Here is a 20,515-nt window from a genome sequence, read left to right as displayed (position 1 = left end):
TATACTATACGCAATACGAGAGTGTCATTGTCCATAATGTTACTATAAAAATGACTAGTGTCACTCCATGATGTTACTATAAAAATGCGTGGTCTCATCCAAGTAAACCAAAGCTTATCAATCTCGCGACAGTGATAGGATATAACTACTGGACAAGAACTCATCGTGAGATAGTTATTTTTTGGCTCCCATCATCTCTATTGGCTTCACATCGACAAGTCATCGAATTGAAATAAATATGCAATTCAATTGCGTTGATATGTCCATCAAATTTATTAATTTCATTATATGCTGAAGATCTGAAATTCAATTATTCTGATAAAGCATACTCCTATCAATTCAACGGCAGCATCTCTCCCGTGTTCAAACTCAGATAATTATTTTTTTTCTTTTACAATTTTCTGTTCAAGGATAAGACCACTATGTACTACTATATAATTAATGAACAGATTATTTTGCCAATTCATTTATCTTGGTTACAAAATATCTTCATTCATTTCATACTAGCTACTACCCTTGATTTTTTTTTTCCAAATATAAAGCAACTTCTCTTAAGTACATCACTAGCCTGTACGGCCATATGAAATAAAACCAAGTTCCAACTCATCCAATGAAAATAAAACGGAGTACAACATAAACCAAGTAGTACTAGTACATCTGTCTATCGAATTGCAGAAATTTCAGGAACGAAATGGTCATAGCTGCTTATGGATGAATTTCAATCATTTTGCACGTACGAATTAAATTGAAATTGGTCGACCTCCATGTGTACAATGGACGTACGCCCTCTTTTTATTTTTCAACGGCATATCCTCACATCTACGTATCTTAATTAAGCAACATTAATCATCATCAATGATGAACACGAGCCGATCGATCAATATACAGGAGAGCTATAGCTAGCTAATTACCTACAGTACGTATTCGGCACACGATCTACTAAACTAATTTTAGTACTTATAATTTCTCTATAAACTTTGTATCAAAAAAAATTATAATCATATAAAAGTATATTGAAATATACTCCAATTATATTGTTTTCAGCAAATAAAATTCAATACATATTATACTAATTGTTAATTAATTAAATGTTTTGAAAGTTAAATCTTAAAATGCGTGTGCGTCTTACGCTATGGAATGGAGGAAGTACGTGGCAGCAAAGGAAAGGGGATTAATTAATTAACTAATTAAGAGAGGCAATTAATTAGCATGGCGATTATCACCGCAATTAACTGGCAAATTGGCGAGTGCAGTGCAAGCAAGGCCAGGCGAAGGGATAGTATAGAATGATGCATGCATGCGTCTACCTAGAGCTAGCTAGCTATATCTCAATTAATGCACATTAATCCATGCAGATACGATCCAATGGGGTTACGGTTAATTACTGCAATTAATCACGATGATTAATGACGACGACGATTTCTTTCTTTTCATATCTGTAGCCGATCAAATTAATTAATACTCCTCTCCCCGGCTAGCTTGCTTAATTGGAGTCCTCCCATTGGCCATGCAAGTAAAGTCTTCTCGATCAATTGAACAACTAATTAATATAGCACGTTTGGGTATTTACTGCCGATAGCTGCGTCCACCTAATTTATTCATTTAATTTTATTTGGGTTTTTGTTCTCTTGGTCAATTTAATTAATTAATTAATTAATAGTATTAACTACCTTGGACTTGCCACCGTGGGTGCTAATCAGGTGAGGTTGTGTCACGGAGAAGCTTTTGTTTTAGATTAAATTCGGCTGCAGCTTGCTGCTGGTGGTGGATTAACTGTCTTAATACGTCACTAGCTAGCTGGAGCAATTAATCGCAGCTGACACGTCCATGGTTTCATTTGTATACCGCGATTTGCAAAGGAGGAGTAGGTTTCATATTTCATTCGCTGTGGAGAAGAATTTGAAAGGGAAAGAGATGAATGCCTGAATTTTCACTACTGGCTGGCTGGCTGGGATAGATTGAGAAGTGAGTTAAGACGATCTAATCTAATTAATCGAACCTAACCTATAGTTGGACTAGCCGGCAAATCCAATCAGTTTCTCGAAGTCGCGGTGTAGCTGATTTGACATAGATAAGCACTAATATTTTGTACTACTACTCCGTACATTATCAGGAGAGGACTAATAAATTAAAACGAGCTCTCATAGTTTGTTTTTGAAGGCCTAAAAACAGTACTATTAAATGGAGGGAAAATTTCACTACAAATGGAGTATATGGTTGGAGTAGAAACACCCCTATACGATGGTGGAGTCATAGATGCATGGTTTAAATCTGGTATTACAAATATTTTCAATAAAATTTTGTTAACAAATGTATAACAAATTCAATTTCATTGTGTAAATATAGAAAATGGTGATAGACTTGTATAACAAATACAATTCTACTACAAATAGCATGCATAAGTTGTATGTGAAATTCGAATGGTTATTGCTCCATTAAGTCATCACAACATCTCCATATAAACTTAGTAAATACTATATATATGTATATTTATAATGATATATTCAGAATTTAATTCCAAATCCTTGTTTTGACTAGCACACACTAAAACAAACATCATTGACTTATATAGAGAGAGCTTTATCTCTTCTCTTACTCTCTTTTTTGGGCGTAGACAGATCGCAGTTGGACATCGTAATACTCCCTCCTTCCAAAAATCTGAGACCTATTTCTTTTTCATCAAAACCAAGAAGCAATTAACGTACTCACCATGTGGCAAAACCAATGAACATGCAACCAATAAATACTAGAATGACTTTTTGGTTTCTAATCAATAATTTAATTTACCACATAGTGACTACAAATAGGACTTAAATTTTTGGAGAAACCAATGAATGAAATAGGTCTCAGATTTTTGGAAGGATGGAGTAATGTGTTTCAATTAATAATACAACGTGAAATAGTTTAACGAATTAAATATTTCTCAGTTGTGTTGATTTGAATTGAAACGAGATGGAAAACTGTCCATACTTTGGTCAACATTTTCATAGAAACCGACCGAAATAGCTTACCAACTACCCTTGTCTAAATCTAACATGGCCCGCTTGGTCCATCCTTTTGTGGATTTTCAGCTCTTAATTCAAAATTGGAGTGTTAGAAATAGATGATTTAAAGAAGAGACATGACGATTATACCTTGCAAAACATACCTGCTTGCGTTAATGGGCCTACTGGACTGGACTCAATCCTAGTGCATATTTATAAGGGCTTATTTTGACCGAAAATCAAGACCTTCATCAATAGTCATACACTACTGCCTCTATTTTTAAATATAGGAAAAAGTTCATTTCACTCTCCCGAACTATTTCATTGGATCACTTAACCCCCTAAATTATTTTTTTCTTATTTCACCCCCAAACTATTAGAAATGGTTCATCTTAATCCTTAATTAACAGTATATATCAATCCTACAAATTAAATTCCATTACAAAATATGACTTATAAAGCGAGGAAAAAAGGAGATGCCATTAAAGATTAAGATGAACCGTTTTCAATAGTTCAGAGTGTAAAATGAGCTGAGAAATTGTTTAGGGGTTAAGTGCCCCGGCGAAATAGTTCGAGTGAGTAAAATAGACTATTTTCTTAAATAAATGATGATGTTGACCATTCATATTGTTATAAAAAATGTAAGCATCACTTATTTTGTTGTGATTTTGTTTATCATCGAAGATACTTTAAGTATGACTTGCATTTTGCATATTTGCACTAAGTTCTTAATACAATAAATGACCATGCTCAAATATTGACAACGCGATGTAATTAAAAACTAAAAAAACGGAGATACTAGTACTCCTATGTCATATAAAAAATTTTAATACTAGCTATGAATCTGAATATGTGTAGATTGAATTTTTTATGGGACGGAGGGTGTAAATTGGATATTATATAGTTGAAATATCTAGTACTAACACACATACACCCATCTGATCAAAGAGTAGATATTTCTGTTCATTTCCAATACATAAAAAAAAAAAGAAGAGAAATTGGTCCATATATCTCCAAGCTAGCATTTCGTAGCTTCTAGCTAGCATGATCACTTCACCGATAGCTAGACGGATGGATGGAACCCATCCGTATGAACATGACGGGGCAGGTGAGAAGCGATCGTCGTCGTCGTCGCTTGCTCGAAGCCGCTCTGCGCTATTCATCCCCGTTCATCAGTTCAGGTCACAGACGACGACGACGACGGCGAGGAGGAGAACATTTATGGGCGGGTGATGTGTGCACCGAAACTGGGTTATGCCTTGCAATTTATTGCAAGCGCTAGCAGTACGCTCGCCTACGTCCTCCTCCTCCTACTGCCGCCGCTAGCTGCTGTCTTGGATCGATCGCCCGTAGATAGAGTAGCCATAGGTAAAGGTAGGTAGGCTGCTGGAGCTAGCGACCGTCAGTGGCAGTGACTGCAGCAGATATAGCTAGCTGAAGCTGATCTGACGTAGTAGTAACGTGGTACGAGTACAGAGAGTACTCGATCGGTCTCTCCCTTTGGATGATCGGTGGTGATGATGAATTGATCGATGATGCTGGGATGCATGGATTGTAGTGGATGATCCACTTGATCAGTGTCTGAACTCTGAAGTCTGAACCGATGTGCTCTCCAGATTCGAGTCTGTACACGGATACAAACGGCTGCAGGATGCATAGGTGGAGTAGTCGTAATAAGAGCAAGTATACTAGTAGGTTATAAGCCAACTATAAATGTGAATGAAAGAGAATTTGAAAAATAGAGAGGGTTGGCTCTCATGCAAGAGCTAGCTATTCACATACTTCAAGATAAATACATTAAATGCATAGGTGAGAGATAGAGAGAGAAGGAGAAAAAAAAAGATAACCTTGTAGCTCACTTACTATACATGCTAACTTTAATATAAGCTATAAGCTCATAGTTGGCTCCATTATTAAACTTGCTCTAATACTGTTCAGGTACCTGCAGATTGTTTCAGACTCGGATCTGCACTGTCTGAAAGACGAAATCCGGCAGAAATATTTGACTTCGGGCATGTTTAGTTCACGAAAAGAAGATTTTTGGGTGTCACATAGGATGTTTGACTGAATATCGGAAGGATTTTTCGGACACAAATAAAAAAAATAATTTCATAACTCGTCTGGAAACCGCGAGACGAATATTTTGAGCCTAATTAATCCGTCATTACCACATGTGGGTTACTGTAACACTTATGACTAATCATAGACTAATTATGCTAAAAAGATTCGTCTCGTGATTTTTCTCCTACCTGTGTACTTCCTCCGTTTCACAATGTAAGGCCCTGTTTGTTTCCGCTTAAGATAATTGTAATCTAGATTATTAAATCATATTACTCTAAGCTGGATTATAATAAGCTGACATAGAATAAGCTATGAATTGTTTGTTTCTTTGGATTATTGGAGGCATCTAAGGGTAGTGGGTCTTTAAGAGATTATTAGATTATACTAATATGGCTTATAGATTATTATAATCTAGCATAATAATATAATTTTTTGTTTCAGCTTACTCCTAATAATCCAGATTATAATAATCCTAAGCTGAATCAAACATAGCCTAAGTCATTCTAACATTTCCCATATTCATATTGATGTTAATGAATCTAGATAGATATGAATATGGGAAATGTTATAATGACTAACATTGTGAAACGGAGGAAGTAATTAGTTTTTTTTATTTATCTATATTTAATGTTTCATGCATGTGTCCAAAAATTCGATGTGATGTTTTTGCGGGGGTTCATCGCTATTCGCCGAAACAGGTCGTGATTAAGCATAAGTTACTCAAATTGTATCACGACAAAGCTAAGTTTAGGTACATATTTAGCGTACACCAGATGGGCCATAAGACGAGGTAACAAATTAAGCATGATTGAATACAAACTACAGTAACCGACTAAAAACATTCGTTCATCATCTACTACCAAACTACGGCGAAAGATGTTCTAGACGTACGTGGCAAACAACAACGTGGTTTTCAGACTATTTCATCCCCATAATTAAGGCGATGACATCCTTGCGCAACCTGTGCAAGTAACCAGTAATTAAAACCGGGTCGCTCTCGGAGAAAGAATTAGGCAGGCGATTGCATTGAACATCTTGAACACGATATGATATGATCGGCGTACGTGAGCACGTATAGTAGTAAATAAACTAGCAGTGGTAGCCATACTACATGCATAATGCATCTAGCTATACTAGCTAGAATGACTCGGGCTCTGTCGCGCTCACGCATTCACTACTGCTCGACCCGATCGATCGATCAGACTTAAGTTGAGAACGTTGAATTCGTGTTAGTCTCTAAGCTAGCTAAGCTCTCGCATTGATTTGAAGGAGTTGATGAGTGAGCACGTCGACGTCGTACGTCGAGAGTTATTGCTAGCTGAGGTGCGTGCGTGCGTGTGTGCAGCATCGATTTCCGATCGTTTTGACTGACGATCGACGAGGAGTTTGGCCTGATCCTGCGGATCCGGCCGCTTGCAGATCGCAGTGGTTAATCGTTCGGGAAAACTGAAAGGGATCATGCACTGTTCAGATTAGTATCATTTCTTGATAAAATTGTTAAAGATATGTATACATTTAGTTTTTTTTTTGCCAAACCTTAATATATACATAAAGAATCCTGTCGAAGTTTTAATAATAATGTCAACCTACCAAAATTTTAGCATTGTTAAAATTTGATAAGATCCATTTTGGTTACAATCTAAGGGCATGTTTGGTACAGCTCCAACTCCTAAATTTAGCTTCAGGAGTTAGGTTTGGAGTGGAGTTGTGGAGCTTGTGAGAGAGCTCCACAGCTCTAGTTCATTTTGTGAGAGAGCTCCACCCAACTCCACTCCCAGTTTTGGTGGAGCTGAAACTGTTTGACTAGTTTTAGTGGAGCTGAAACTGTTTGACTGAGATGCAGCTCCACCCAACCCTTAGGGTCTATTTGGCATAGCTCCAGCTTAAGCTCCACCCAACCCTTAGGGTCTGTTTAGCACAGCTCCAGCTTCAGCTCCTGGAGCTGCATCTCAGCGAAACAGTTTCAACTCCATCAAAATTGGGAGTGGAGTTGGGTGGAGCTCTCTCACAAAATGAACTAGAGTTGTGGAGCTGGGTTTAGGCAGCTCCACAACTCCACTCCAAACCCAACTCCTGAAGCTAAATTTAGGAGTTGGAGCTGTACCAAACAGGCCCTAAATGTAAATGCCCCCTATGTGATTTTGCTATCTTCTCGCTCGACCTCGGGTCATCTCCGTGACTCCGTGTCTGCCAAAGTACCACGGCGGCGGCCGAATCTTGCAGCCGTGAGGCCGGGCGGTCCACCGGTCGGACACCGGCGGCTGGCCGTGTGGTGGCGCGGCGTGGCTTGCGTGTGTTGTGTCGTCGGCGGGGGATTTGCAATAATGACACTGCAAACATTAACCTTTGCTATAATGACACTAGACCCACATTTCATAGATATAGATGGACCCATTTGTCATCCACTTAGAGTGTCAAAACAGCGAAGCCCCGATATTTGCCACTCTCAATATTGCAATTTTCTCGTCGCGGGCGCGGCAACCGCGCGCGCCATGAGACCGCGGCGTGGCTTCGCAGACGCAAACGTGGGCTGGATTTTTTCGACAGGCGGCGTGTGGATTGTGTTGTTGGGCTGGGCGGGGCCGCGTCTGATCTGCTAGCTGACCCAACGCATATGGGCTCCCACATTCCACTAGTTTGTAGTACATTTTTTGGTTCCTAAAAAGTTTTTTTTTTAAAATAGTCTTTGATAAAAACTTGAAGCAGTAAATTACAGTTTTCAGTTCTGTTTTGCTAATCGTGCTTGTCTGCACGATTACGATTAAACTTTCTCCAGAAGGCTGTTTCGCACGTACGGTGCATACCATATATTCAGTCTGATGATCCATGCTGTCTATCTCTCTGTGTAATTCAGTCGCAGATTAAAGAGACAGATGGCAAAAAAACAATTTTATCATGAAATCGATTTGAACTCTAAACTGTCCCAGTAATCAATTTGGCAGCAGTTCGTTAGCCCTACGGCTTTCCTCTCCTCGAAATTTCTCTCTTTTCTATCTTTTCTCATATTTACAGCTAATTATTCTTCAGTGGTAAGAGATATATCTGTTGACAACGAAACGTATGTGATAATTTCATTAATCTAAACATATGCAAGCACAGTTTTTCGAAAGTGCTTATAAGAGTAGGATATTCGTGTATGTGTTTATACAAGTGAGTAAACGCGTGTTATGGGCGTTTATGTTTGTACTATATTTTTTCTGAAAAAAATGTAAATTGTCAGGTTCATTGATTTCAGCTCAGGTCGTGTTTAGATTCAAAATTTTTTAGTCAAACTTCCAACTTTTTCGTCACATTAAATATTTGGATATATGCATGGAGCATTAAATGTGGACGAAAAAAATCAATTGTACGGTTTGTATGTAAATTGCGAGACAAATCTTTTGAGCCTAATTACACCATTATTTGACAATATAATGCTATAATAGCCATTTACTACTAATAAATTAATTAGACTTAATAAATTCGTTCGCAGTTTAGAGCGGAATCTGTAGTTTAACACAGCCTCAGTCGGTTTACTGATTTCTCTGAACCTCTCTCTCCTCTTCTCCCTCGTGTGGACTCTCCTCTTCTCTCTCCCCTCTCTCTCTCGCGCGCGCGTCGCAGCCATGGTGGAGGCGACGCGGCAGCGGAGGAAGCCGCTGGTGCTGGCCTCCACGCAGGCGCTGCTCGACTCGCTGCCGGGGGACCGCCGCGGGTCGGCCCTTCCGCCGCCGCCGCCGCCGGAGCCGGTGCGCATCAGGGCCGGGGTGCTCCGCTTCCCCAACTCCTCCTCCTCGTCGTCTTCCGCGGGCGGAGGCGAGTTCGGGGAGGCCGCCTCCTTCGTCGCCCTCCCCTCGTCCGCGCTCCGCCGGCTCGCCGTCGTCACCGGCACGCCGGTAAGTGGACTGGTCCCCTCCCCGCGCCTTCTCGGATCAAATATCCCATTATCTCGTCTCAGTTAGATCGTTATGATTGAGTAATTCGGTGGAAAATCTGGTCAGTGAATTGGATTTTAGTCGATTTTGGATGGTCACATATGGGGTTTACCTGTACACTGTTCTGAATTCTGATTAGTTGGATGGGAATTGATGATTAGCTTAGCCAAATTGAGCTGTAATAAGTACAATGGCAAGTGATGCCTAGAGCAATGGTGCTACAAAATTTACCTTTGTGAGCATATGATTGCATTTATGTTACACTTGATTCAGGCAATCTAAATGATGATAGAAGTGCGCTAGTGTATACTCCTAGCATAAGGTTGGGCAGTATGTAGGAATCTATTGTGCTGAAAGTAATAAAGGGCTTTCAATCTGCAGGTGCTTGTGAAGAATGCTGACAATAATGTCGGAAGGATTGCCAAAGCAGTAGTACTTGATCACCCATGCCTTGATGATTCCCTGACAGAACATACTGAGCCTGTGGACGCAGCCTCTCCCTTGGATAATGCCATGGGTATCTTACCCTGTCACTCTTTTCCAACAAACGGCTTTCCGCCCTTGGATGAAGAGGTCGCTTATGTTAGCCCACTTCTGGCATTCAATCTGGGAGTCCATGTCTCTTGTCTCAAGCTTCTTGTTCAAAAAGGAGAGAAACCTTTCAAGTTCTGTTCTAAAGTTGAAGATAGTGATCTGGCTGCTGGTGAAGAAAGTAATCCTATTCTTCACTTAGAGATTCTTCCATCCCCTCAAGTGCCGAAACATGCTTTGCATTTGCGGGTTTCTGTTGTGAGGATTCCTGAATGTGGTGTGTTTGCTTCTCTAAAGGCAAATTCAGCCATTGGAGGAAGTGACTACCAAGATATGATTGATCAAGCTCTGAATGAGCACTTTAAGTTTGATAGGTTCCTAGCGAGAGGGGATGTTTTTTGCATAAGGAACAATTGGAATTGTGGCGCAACCTCCTGCCTTGCATGCAACAGGGAGGACAATAGACTCCATCCTCATGATATGATTTACTTCAAGGTAACTTACCTATCCGTCATCCTCCATACATGTTTTAATTAATATGCTGGAGAAAGGTGATCTAACGTTTAGCTTATGACTGGCTTTATGCAATCATTCATAAGCTTGATATGTTAACATTGTAACCCCTGCACTAGGTGACTGGCATGGAACCATCAGATGAACCAGTTCATCGCGTCAACTGTAATCAAACAGCCCTTGTTCTTGGGGGAGGTGCTTCTGCTTCAATACCCCCTTACAGCTTGTTTGCTTCTCCTGGTGCTTCAGTTCCTTTGCACAGTGAAATAGTGGAGCATTTAGCATCTATCATTGCACCAGCACTATGTCCTTCAAACATTTTGCCAAAAGTCAAGTTTTCCACTTTCTTATATGGGCCTTCAGGTTATTTCACTCAAGCTGTAATTTCCAGAAATTTATTTTCAGTGTTTACTACTCAGCTTGAACTAAACCGTTACTAACGAAAATGATGAAAGTGCAGGATGTGGGAAGCGGACGGTAGTCAAGCATGTTGCCAACCATTTTGGTTTGCATGTGGTTGAGTGTAGCTGTCATGATCTAATGACTTCATCAGATAGCGGGGCAGCAGCTGCACTAGTGGCTGCCTTCAAAGAAGCTCATAAGTACTCATTTTCTTGTGTCCTATTACCTTCTTATTCTCTACCGATGAAATCTATTCATGCTTTAGTCATCAAATGATCAAAAACATTTTCTGTAGTTCGTTTGTTTTCTTCAGGTACTGATTTTTTTACTTTGTTCACATAATTAAGCTGAATAACTTTTCATGAAGGTATTCACCATGTATAATACTTCTTCGCCACTTTGATGCTATTGGGAATACATCCTCCAACGAAGGGACACAATCTGCGCAATCTGGCACTGCAGCAAACATTGAATCCGTCATCAAGCAGTACATTGGACAACATTGGGTTGCTACGGAATCGCTCCCAGCAAGAGATATAAATGGAAATCCAGTAAGTATTCCTTCCACCTTCCTTTAGGTTATCCCTCGTTTTGTGGTATAAGACCATCATGTTCCTTATCATCAAACCTCCCTTTATTTCAGTACCTTGTGGAACCTGAATGTGTAAGCCCACTTCAAGTTATACTAGTTGCAACTGCAGATCGTGCTGAAGGAATGCCACAATCAATTAGGCGATGTTTCCGCCATGAGATAAACATGAAAAGTATAAATGAAGAACAGAGGAGGAACTTGATATCTGAAACACTCCATTGTGTTTCAACGTCAGCTGATGAGGTAGAATTTTCTCGCTATTGATCCAAAAGTGAAGTTTTGTGCTTTTACGTTACATTTGATGCTTATTTTATTTCAATTTCAGAGTATAAATGACAAGTTCGTAAAAGATTTAGCAGTACAAACGTCTGGTTTCATGCCAAGGGATATACTTGCATTGGTTGCAGATGCTGGCATATCTTTTGCACATAAAGTTGAAACGGATAAAAATAATAGCGAAGGTGATAAGCTTAAAGGCATCCTTCCTACAAGCTCTTCTAGCTCTCAAAATGAAGAAAAAACTTTTTGCAAAGAATATATTTTGTCTTCTCTAGAACGGGCCAAGAAAAGGAATCGTGCTGCACTGGGTACACCCAAAGTAAGACATTTTAACATCTTGTTTTTTGATATCTTATATTCTTCTAGCTCTCAGACCCATTAGCAGACTGCTTTGGCATCGTGTATATGTGATTTAACTTGCTTTCATCAAGTACTTGATTTGGATTTTTATGTGCTACAGGTTCCTAATGTCAAATGGGAGGACGTTGGTGGTCTTGAGGAAGTGAAAAAGGTTATTCTAGATACTATTCAGGTAAAATTTTCTTATGTTCATCAATGTTTATTGTAACTTAAGAATATGAAGCTGCTTTAGTAAGTTTGTGAATAGTAATTTGCCTCTTTTCTTTGCTATACAGTTACCTCTGTTGTATAAGCACCTTTTTTCTTCTAAATTGGGGAAGCGGTCAGGTGTCCTGTTGTATGGACCTCCTGGCACAGGGAAGGTTGGTTTACGGTGTTTTTCTATTTTATACTTTGTTTTTAGTTAAGCTTTACCTTTTCGTTTCTTCCCATCTGTCCAAAGAGGATAAGCACATAGAAAAGCAATGTATACGTGCTCATTATTATTATGTTTCAATTTGCAGACATTATTGGCAAAAGCTGTAGCAACAGAGTGCTCTTTAAACTTTCTTAGTGTAAAAGGTCCAGAATTGATTAACATGTATGTTGGAGAATCAGAGAAGAATGTAAGGGACATTTTTGAGAAGGTAAATTGATTTACACAACCATACAATTGCCATAAGATGTGCATATATGCTTACGGTTGCAACTCTTCTGTCAACCTCAGGCAAGATCTGCACGGCCATGTGTAATTTTCTTTGATGAGCTTGATTCCCTTGCTCCTGCACGAGGATCCTCCTCAGATTCCGCAGGTGTGATGGATAGAGTAGTTTCACAGGTATGGTTGTTTTCATCACTGAGGCAGTGTCTCAATGTTTTTTTTATTATCTCTGTTCAAATATTGGACTTAGTGGTCTCAGTTTCCCCTTTCCTCTCTTTGACTCTTTGTTAGTTGCTTGTGGAGATTGATGGGTTAAGCGATAACAGTCAGGTATTATCCTTGTTCATACCAATTTGTTTTCCTACTTGTTTTTTTTTTTTCCTGAGATGCTTTGACATGAAGGGGAACCATTTTCCCAATTCTTTTCTAGGATCTTTTCATTATTGGAGCTACAAATAGGCCTGACCTTCTTGATTCTGCACTTCTCCGGCCTGGCCGCTTTGATAAGCTTCTCTATGTTGGTGTAAATTCAGATGCATCATATAGAGAAAGGTTGGCATCTGTATTTGCTCATAAAATTCCAGATTTCGTTGCAAAAATTGCACCTTTGATCCAAGTGTAATTGATGTGCAGGATCCTGAAAGCACAGACACGCAAGTATAAGCTCCATGAGAATGTTTCTCTCTTGTCAATTGCTCAGCAATGTCCTCCAAACTTTACCGGTGCTGATATTTATGCGTTATGCGCAGACGCATGGTATCATGCTGCTAAGAACTTGGTGAGTAGCAGGCAGTTCCTTCCCACTTCACTGACCTTTTCTTGTCTTTGCTCTGTTGGACTTACACCTGGTATTTCAAGGCCAAAACACTTGAGGCTGATCCTTCAAGAACCAGTGAAGCCAGTGCTGATGACGTCATTGTTGAGATAAATGATTTCATGACAGTAAGACTTTATATCATTTTGGGCATGACAATAAGTATGATTTGTTCATATCAACTAATTTCATTGCTATTCAGGTGTTAGGGGATATCGCACCATCGTTGTCTATAGAAGAATTACAAAACTATGAACAGTTGAGGAAGAAGATTGAGGGACCATCTAGATGACGTCAGTTAAGCCTTCATTGTGTGCTACCATAGCAACCTAAGGTTCATATTCGTTTTCCTGACGTGAAAATGTTTACATTATTTCCTCCCAAGGTTTCATGAAATTCCACGTCCGAATGATTTCATTCTTCAGTTTCAGTGTATTTGACACATGGTGGCCATGACGAAAGCATTGGCTAGTGATGAATGTGGCACCATTTTTCTTTCCACCATGCCAGATCTTCCGGGCTCTAGTTATATTTTGACTTCAACACGAGCTAACTGACCTTATCTGCAAAGGCATTATCATCTAGAATCTAGACAGTTTCTGGTTCTGCTTTAGTTAGGGTTCAACGAATTGACTCAAAATTGCAAACGCTGCATAGCATTCATATATAGAAAGTGAGTATACTCATGTATCATCTCAACTATGTATCCTCCTGTCCTCTATCCTTCAGAGGACAATACTGCTACGTTTTGTTGGCAACCTTTTCCTTTGTCAACTAGATAGTCTGCACCTTCAGCAAACTAATCCTAGCATACTTTTCTTTCTAACATTTGATTCATTTGTTGATGCCCTTGAATAATTGTCATAAACTCGTTGTCATCAATCATCTACGAACGCATCCTCCTGAGTCTACGAAATTAAAGTTACCAATATTTCTTCAGCAATTCACTCTCGCTGGACGTACAACGCGTCTGATGCGGTCGCCTCACCACGGCGTCCAGACGGTCCGGCCGTTTACACAGTAGTACTGAGCTAGTACAAGGTCTGCTAGGTTGGGGTCTCCCGGTCCCCGGAGACCGACGCTGGCATTGGCTAACGAAACTTTGGATAAGCGATGTGAGGTAGTACTACATACGCGGAGCACTCGTGCTACCCTGTTTAAATGGGAAAACTTTTAAGTCCCTATCACATCGGATGTTTGGAAATTAATTATAAATATTAAACGTAGACTATTAATAAAACACATCCATAATCTTGGACTAATTCGTGAGACGAATCTATTAAGCCTAATTAATCCATGATTAGCCTATGTGATGCTACCATAAACATTCTCTAATTATGATTAATCAGGCTTAAAAAATTTGTCTCGCAAATTAGCTTTCATTTATTTAATTAGTTTTGTAAGTAGTCTATATTTAGTACTTTAAATTAGTGTCTAAATACAGAGACTAAAGTTAAGTCCCTGTATCCAAACACCATCTCACGTAGTAGAGCAGCTGCTGCTGCTGGTATTGCGCATGCAGATATGTAGTACTCCTACGTGACAGGTACAGCCGCTGGCCACCGCGGCGACGACGACGAAGACTGCACGTATGGCTGTGGGCGCGGCTCGAATCGGCAGAACAGGGATTCGGTACAGCTGAGCTCCCCGATGTGATCCCGCTGGCGCGGTGAAGCAAGCGACCACACCTATCGTTCTCGCCCAAACAGGCGGAGATCGACCGACCGATTCGTCGGCGCACGGCAGGTCGGCACGCGCGGCCAGCGCGCGGCCCCGCCCGGCGCTGCAGCCGACGAGAGAGACGAGCCCCACAGCTAGCAGCGGCTAGCGCGCGCGCGCGAAGGCGACGACGGCGACCTACGCAACCAAGATTGCGCGTAGCGATGCAAGTGGACCGACCCGCAAGTTTACTTATAAATCAAATATATGATAATTCATGAATTTTTCGTATCGTGGCCCGGTTTGCCGTGTCTAGATATACAAATGTATCGATCTATAGACCCATTTATAAGTCAATTTAATAGATAACCTGCTAATCAAATCCACGGGTTACGCACTAATTTTGCCTATAAACGGATTCGTGGATAAGCCTACTTGCGAATCAACCTCTAATTGTGCGGTGCGCGAGTGGTGGCGGAGCCGGTTGCTACAAATTGTCGCATTCCCGATCAGCCGAGCGCCGTTCTCCTTTTTTATAACGGATACTGTTTCTGACCGTTGCTGTCTTTTGCTATACATAATTTTTGTTTTTTTTATTTTTTTTTCTATATCGTATTGATTAAATGATAAATATGATCGATTACCAATGGATCAAACGTCGTTTCTAAAGAAGATGCTACCGATTCCGCCCCCTAGCTGCAATCTGACGCGGTTTAACACGGGAAGGTGAGGGGGGAGAGAGTCACGGACGTCGCGAGCTCGATCGGCGGCGCGGGCTGTAGCAGATTCGCGTATCCGACGGAGTCAAATAATATAACCGGCTTTCACTCGACTGGCACGTGTTGTGAATATACAAGGACCGACTGAGTGATCACTGACTGCATGGTGCATGCATTTGCAGGTTGTACTGAAAGCCTGACGGTACAAACGTCGCAAGTGGAGAGCGTGCTAGCCTGCTGGGGAGTTCAGACTTCAGACTGCAAAAAAAAAAGGAAATTTAACAAGCCTGAAACGAACCATCCACCAACTCGAATTCAACTCTCGCCGTTCGCCGAGGCATCGGAGGAGGGGGTGAGGGATGCGCGGCGTCGGCGAGCGTCGCGATACACCAAATTACGCCCAAAACCAGCGAACTGAGACCCCCGGATCAGGTCAGCGTGCACGCCTGAATCGTCATCGTTCATGCAGCGTGCGTGCGTGCAGCAAGCATCGAGAAATAATTTGGCAGGCACGAGAAGAGCCCAACGCGCAACTAATTAAGGGTCTCTGTGTGGAGAGGTTTTAGCTGTTGCAGTTTCTTAAGAATCAGTAGATCACTTTAACTTTAACAGTTCAGCTTTTGATTCAAATTCTGAGAAGTTATAGTCGTAGAATTCAAAAATTGAACTAGAAACCAAAAGGAAAAAGCTGGGAAACCTAGCTTTTTTAGATTCTTAGAAACTGGCTACCCCTTCTATCTCATAATATAAGGGAGGGATGTGACATCCTAGATATGTCATATCCCTCTAAAATCTCTTGTATTATAGGACAGAGAGTACCAACTAGTCACAGACAAAAACTGAAACTTGAGATTAGAGGAGTGCGATTGATTTTGAGTAATCCGCTTTTGATTGGATTCTCCATGTATTCATCTCAAATCATCCCCAATATAAACACTTGCAGATCACGATCATCATCCAAAGATCGATCATGCGTTTGTCCTTCCAAGTTCTACCCTCTACGCTCTATGCAAGTTCAAGCCTATGTACTGTACGTCTCGTCAACCCCCTACACGTGCACGAAAGGCACGAAAGCCCCCCTATACACACACACCATGAACACCGCACACGCGCGCACGTCGCGTGCACGCAAACACGTACGGCGCGCGGCGTCATCGCCGGCGGCACGGAGCTCCGGCGGCGGCGGCGCCGCCGTCCGCCGTGAGAGCTTGTCGGAACTCGCCGGCGGAGCAAGGGACACGCAGAACGCCCTTCTGGTCGTACCCGAACTCCCTCGCCGCCTTCTCCAGCAGCGCCCCCACCCGCGGCCGCTCCAGCGCGCGCACCTCCACCACCACGCGCTCGCCGTCGTCGCCGTCGCCGCCGCCGCCGCCGCCGTTCCCGACCAGCAACAGCGCCACGCACCCTCTCGGCACGGCCGCCGCCTTCTCGCCGCCGGCGCCGCCGCAACCGGGAACCAACCGCTCGCGCGCCTCATCTTCGCCGGCGGCGGCGACCACCCTGCTCCTCCTCCAGCTCACCATGGCGAATTGGCGTTCACTTCGCCGGCGGCGAGGCTAAGAAAAATTTGCAGGTGAAACTAAAATGATTTGCCAATCATGGAGCAGTATGTGGGGATGCACCAAGATCCGGGGTGCATTTTATAGGCGAGAAGAGCGAGCGTGCGCATGTGTTCGTCCCAATGGTCAACGTGTAAGAAAACCAAGAATGTCATGTGACGGCGACGGCGCACTAGCGCGAGACGTTGTCGTCGTCCAATTCTTGACCGATCTTCCATTCGTTGCCAAAACAAGCGAGCCTCTGGCTCTGACCGGGCCCAAACCGAATATTTTTGTACTGTAACTCACTAACTCGCAGCAGACAGATCGAGCCCAACTGACGCAGAAAACGTTGACATGGGGTCATGTACGTGACATAATTCAAACAGCTTTTTTGTTTTTTGTTTTTGCTGTAGCAAAAAAAATCTGACTTGGTCCAGATTATGTGCTGTTATCTGAGATATTGACAGGAAGTCAGGAACAGAGACACTTTGTGATTGGCCAAACCAGGAAATCAAAAAGGAGTAGTAGTAGAGTATATCCTTGAAACAAATTAAGCCCATCTTATTTTACCAAAGTTGCATATGTTTATGTACATTCTCTTCTGGCGATGAACACCTCTAACTAAAATTGCACGTGCAGACGCAAACACCGCTAAAACGTGATTCAGACAGGTAACGTGAAACGTTGAATATGACTTCAGGAGGAAAACCTAGTATATGAGGAGAATTTACCTTTTGTTCGTAAAGGCAAAACGAGAATCAAATTAAAGGCGTCAATTGATCCAGTCGATTCGAAAAGAAAGCTTACGAAGGAAAAACACGTGTGCCTCCAAAAACGAGCAAGCAATTAACTACTACTAATCAACTAGTAAAAGTGGACGGTGTGAGTACATATAAAACCAGTGTGCGCTGCAATTAGTTAACTTATAATTAAGCAACTTTAGCGTTTGAGCCCAAGTGTCAAACATGATTAATCGCCGTAATCAGCAGCGTTGAAATTAGCGGGCAGGGGATCGAGCCAAACTAAACCCATCCGCCTCTATCACCAGCTAGTCCTACGTGAGAACGTACTAAGTATAATCCTTGGTTCAACTGTTCAAGGATAGCAGCATGATTAATGGAGATGGATTAATTGGAGCCCAATCATGCCCATCCATCGATCCCTATGAAATCGCTGTCAGCACAAATATTTGACTTGGACTTCATGAAGGATATAATAAGCTAGCAAGTAGCTCCTGCAAGGGGTTGACCCCACGTACGTACAAACTGTGTAAAATGAATGGCCAGGGTGTCACGAATAGGTAGTTAAAGGAGTTTTGTGCCAGGATCGAGTTGAAACCATATTTTTTTTTAAAGCAATTTGGCAAGTCGTTGTGTGGATGCATGTAACATCTGAAGTTTCTGGACTCGGTTTTGCCGAACTTGATCGGTTTTGGTGGACTGAAATCATCCGCTCCGGCCCAAGGGAGGAAGAATATATATAGTGTAAACAACATATTTAGCGAAAACCTGGAAACTATCATTGATTAAAAATAAACGTTTGAGATTTGTTCAAGTCACTAAAAGTTAAATTCACTCTCATTAAAAGTTTTACTCGCGATTAAATCTGTAAGTAAAATTTCTTAGACATTACTTCCTCCGTTTCATATTATAAGACTTTATAGTATTGTTTAGATTTATTAACATATATATGAATGTGGGCAATACTAGAAAGTCTTATAACTTAAAACGGACGTAGTAACATTTTATCCAGCAGTAGCTTTCAGATTTTCATTATATTTGTGCTTTGCACTATTTTTTTTCTCCGAAAAGAGAAGCGGCCTCTTGCAGATGCGGCGTATCACATGGAGAACATCAGAACAAGTCAACAAGAAGCCCCCCGTCAGACTCCCACTCTCGATGGGGCATCGATCGATCCATCGTTGTCCATCCTCACTCCCTGCGCACGCGCGTGCGTGCGCCTAGAGTCTGAGTAGTGGATGTTCAGTGAGATCGAGCAAAACAGGCTAAAGTCGCGACCCCTGCAAGGGTGCAAGAGAAAAACGTGTAGTGTAGTGTGTACTCCAGTAGGAGATCCTCCCTTATATATGTTTGTTGTCGTTGCACGTGCTACGCGAGTACAGTTGGATTACAGAGAACTATACATGCCATTTCGCACACAAAAGAAATGATGCGAGAATGGGTATATACGGCCAAGTAAAATACGGGGTACTATTCTAGTAAAAAACTAGTAGAAAGAAAAATAATTTCGTACCGAGGAGTTTAAACTAGATTCTAGGCTATGTTCAGAGATATTGGTAGAAACTTGTATCCTTGAAACGTAAAACGATGGGATAGATTAGCGTATAATTAATTTTGTATTAGCTAAAAAAATGAAAATAGATTAGTATGATTTTTTAAAGTAATTTATCTATAATTTGTTTAAAATATACCGTTTAGTAATTTGAGAAACGTGTGTGACCGAAATTTCTTAACCAATTTGTTAAAAGCCGGTTTGGTGGGTGCAAGTGCAACACCTTATTCCCGTCGTCCGAACCAACCGAAGGATTGGAGCCTGAGACCAACAGCGATCGATCGCGGCGGCGCGTGTCCCACAGGCCTCGCTTGCTGCACGAGTTCCTCCCGCAGGTGCGCCACACGGCAAGGATGAGGAGATCGATCGACGACGCGCGTCAGATCGAGTCCGTCAGATCGGATTCGCGGAGCCATTGGTCCATCCTTTGCTCTGCTCCCTGCGCGCGGCGTAGCGGAGTAGCAACACAGGACACGCGAAAAACATAGTACTACGAAACCAAGGTGGCTAGCTCTCAAGGCTTGGGTTGGGACTTGGTAGACAGAGGAAGAGCTGGGCACCGCACAATGACACTTTAATGGAGTCACTGTTGTAATTTTGTTGTTGGCACCGCACAAGTAATTATTTGTCTGATACTCTGAACCTTATACAGTCGCGAATTAATCACTAACACTTCTTCTTTTTTTCCCTGAAAGAATGAATACATATGAACTACTACTACTATCATATTTGCCGTCAAATGTTACATTTACGTAAGTACATGCCCAACCCAAGGCCGGCAGCTCCGGGGCGCCGAACACTTGCGTACATGTACGCGCGCGCGCGCGGGCGTACGTCAGCGTCACCGCGCGCACCGAGCCCCGGCGGCGGCGTCGGCGGCGAGGGCTCGTCGGAACTCGTCGGCGGAGCAGGGGACGCGCAGGACGCCCTCCTGGTCGTACCCGTACTCCCCTGCCGCCCTCTCCAGCAGCATCCCCACCCGCGGCTGCCCCAGCGCCCGCACCTCCACCACCACCCTGATCTCCTCCCCTCCTCCGCCGCCGTCCCCGACCAGCAGCAGCGCCACGCACCCTCTCGGCACGGCCGCGCCGCCGCCGCCGCCGCCGTCGTCGTTCCTCTTCCTCCAGCCCATCGATCTCGACGGTGGAGCAGCACGGCGGCGACGACCGATGGTGGCGGTGTATTGATCGGTTGGATCGATCGATCGAGACCGG

At 42.4% G+C, this 20,515-nt stretch overlaps 3 protein-coding genes across 4 annotated transcripts; 1 reads left to right on the top strand and 2 right to left on the bottom strand.

Annotated features, from left to right (window-relative positions):
• The first annotated feature begins 8,587 nt into the window (after positions 1-8,587).
• On the top strand, positions 8,588-13,923 carry LOC127771593 (peroxisome biogenesis protein 6). 2 transcript variants are annotated; one of them, XM_052297521.1, is made up of 17 exons: positions 8,588-8,920; positions 9,341-9,985; positions 10,123-10,366; positions 10,464-10,605; positions 10,773-10,956; positions 11,049-11,240; positions 11,323-11,595; positions 11,737-11,808; positions 11,912-11,998; positions 12,140-12,262; positions 12,343-12,453; positions 12,568-12,606; positions 12,707-12,828; positions 12,910-13,054; positions 13,135-13,218; positions 13,293-13,424; positions 13,522-13,923. In XM_052297521.1, the coding sequence occupies exons 1-16, from the start codon at positions 8,651-8,653 to the stop codon at positions 13,380-13,382; spliced, it is 2,823 nt and encodes a 940-aa protein (XP_052153481.1). In that variant the 5' UTR covers positions 8,588-8,650; the 3' UTR covers positions 13,383-13,424; positions 13,522-13,923. The 2 variants fall into 2 exon arrangements, with proteins under 2 accessions (XP_052153481.1, XP_052153480.1); XM_052297520.1 differs by having other exon boundaries at positions 13,516-13,923.
• A 2,415-nt stretch (positions 13,924-16,338) lies between these two features.
• On the bottom strand, positions 16,339-17,118 carry LOC127771930 (auxin-responsive protein SAUR72-like). The gene has a single exon (XM_052297877.1). The coding sequence runs from the start codon at positions 16,989-16,991 to the stop codon at positions 16,620-16,622; it is 372 nt and encodes a 123-aa protein (XP_052153837.1). The 5' UTR covers positions 16,992-17,118; the 3' UTR covers positions 16,339-16,619.
• A 2,773-nt stretch (positions 17,119-19,891) lies between these two features.
• On the bottom strand, positions 19,892-20,515 carry LOC127772125 (auxin-responsive protein SAUR32-like). The gene has a single exon (XM_052298113.1). It carries the CDS (start codon positions 20,431-20,433, stop codon positions 20,143-20,145), a length of 291 nt encoding a protein of 96 aa, XP_052154073.1. The 5' UTR covers positions 20,434-20,515; the 3' UTR covers positions 19,892-20,142.

The sequence above is a fragment of the Oryza glaberrima genome, chromosome 4 (genome assembly GCF_000147395.1).
Source record: "Oryza glaberrima chromosome 4, OglaRS2, whole genome shotgun sequence".
Classification (NCBI taxonomy): domain Eukaryota; kingdom Viridiplantae; phylum Streptophyta; class Magnoliopsida; order Poales; family Poaceae; genus Oryza; species Oryza glaberrima.
The sequence above is the reverse complement of the archived record's forward strand: the minus strand, read 5'-3'. Positions and strand labels throughout refer to the sequence as shown.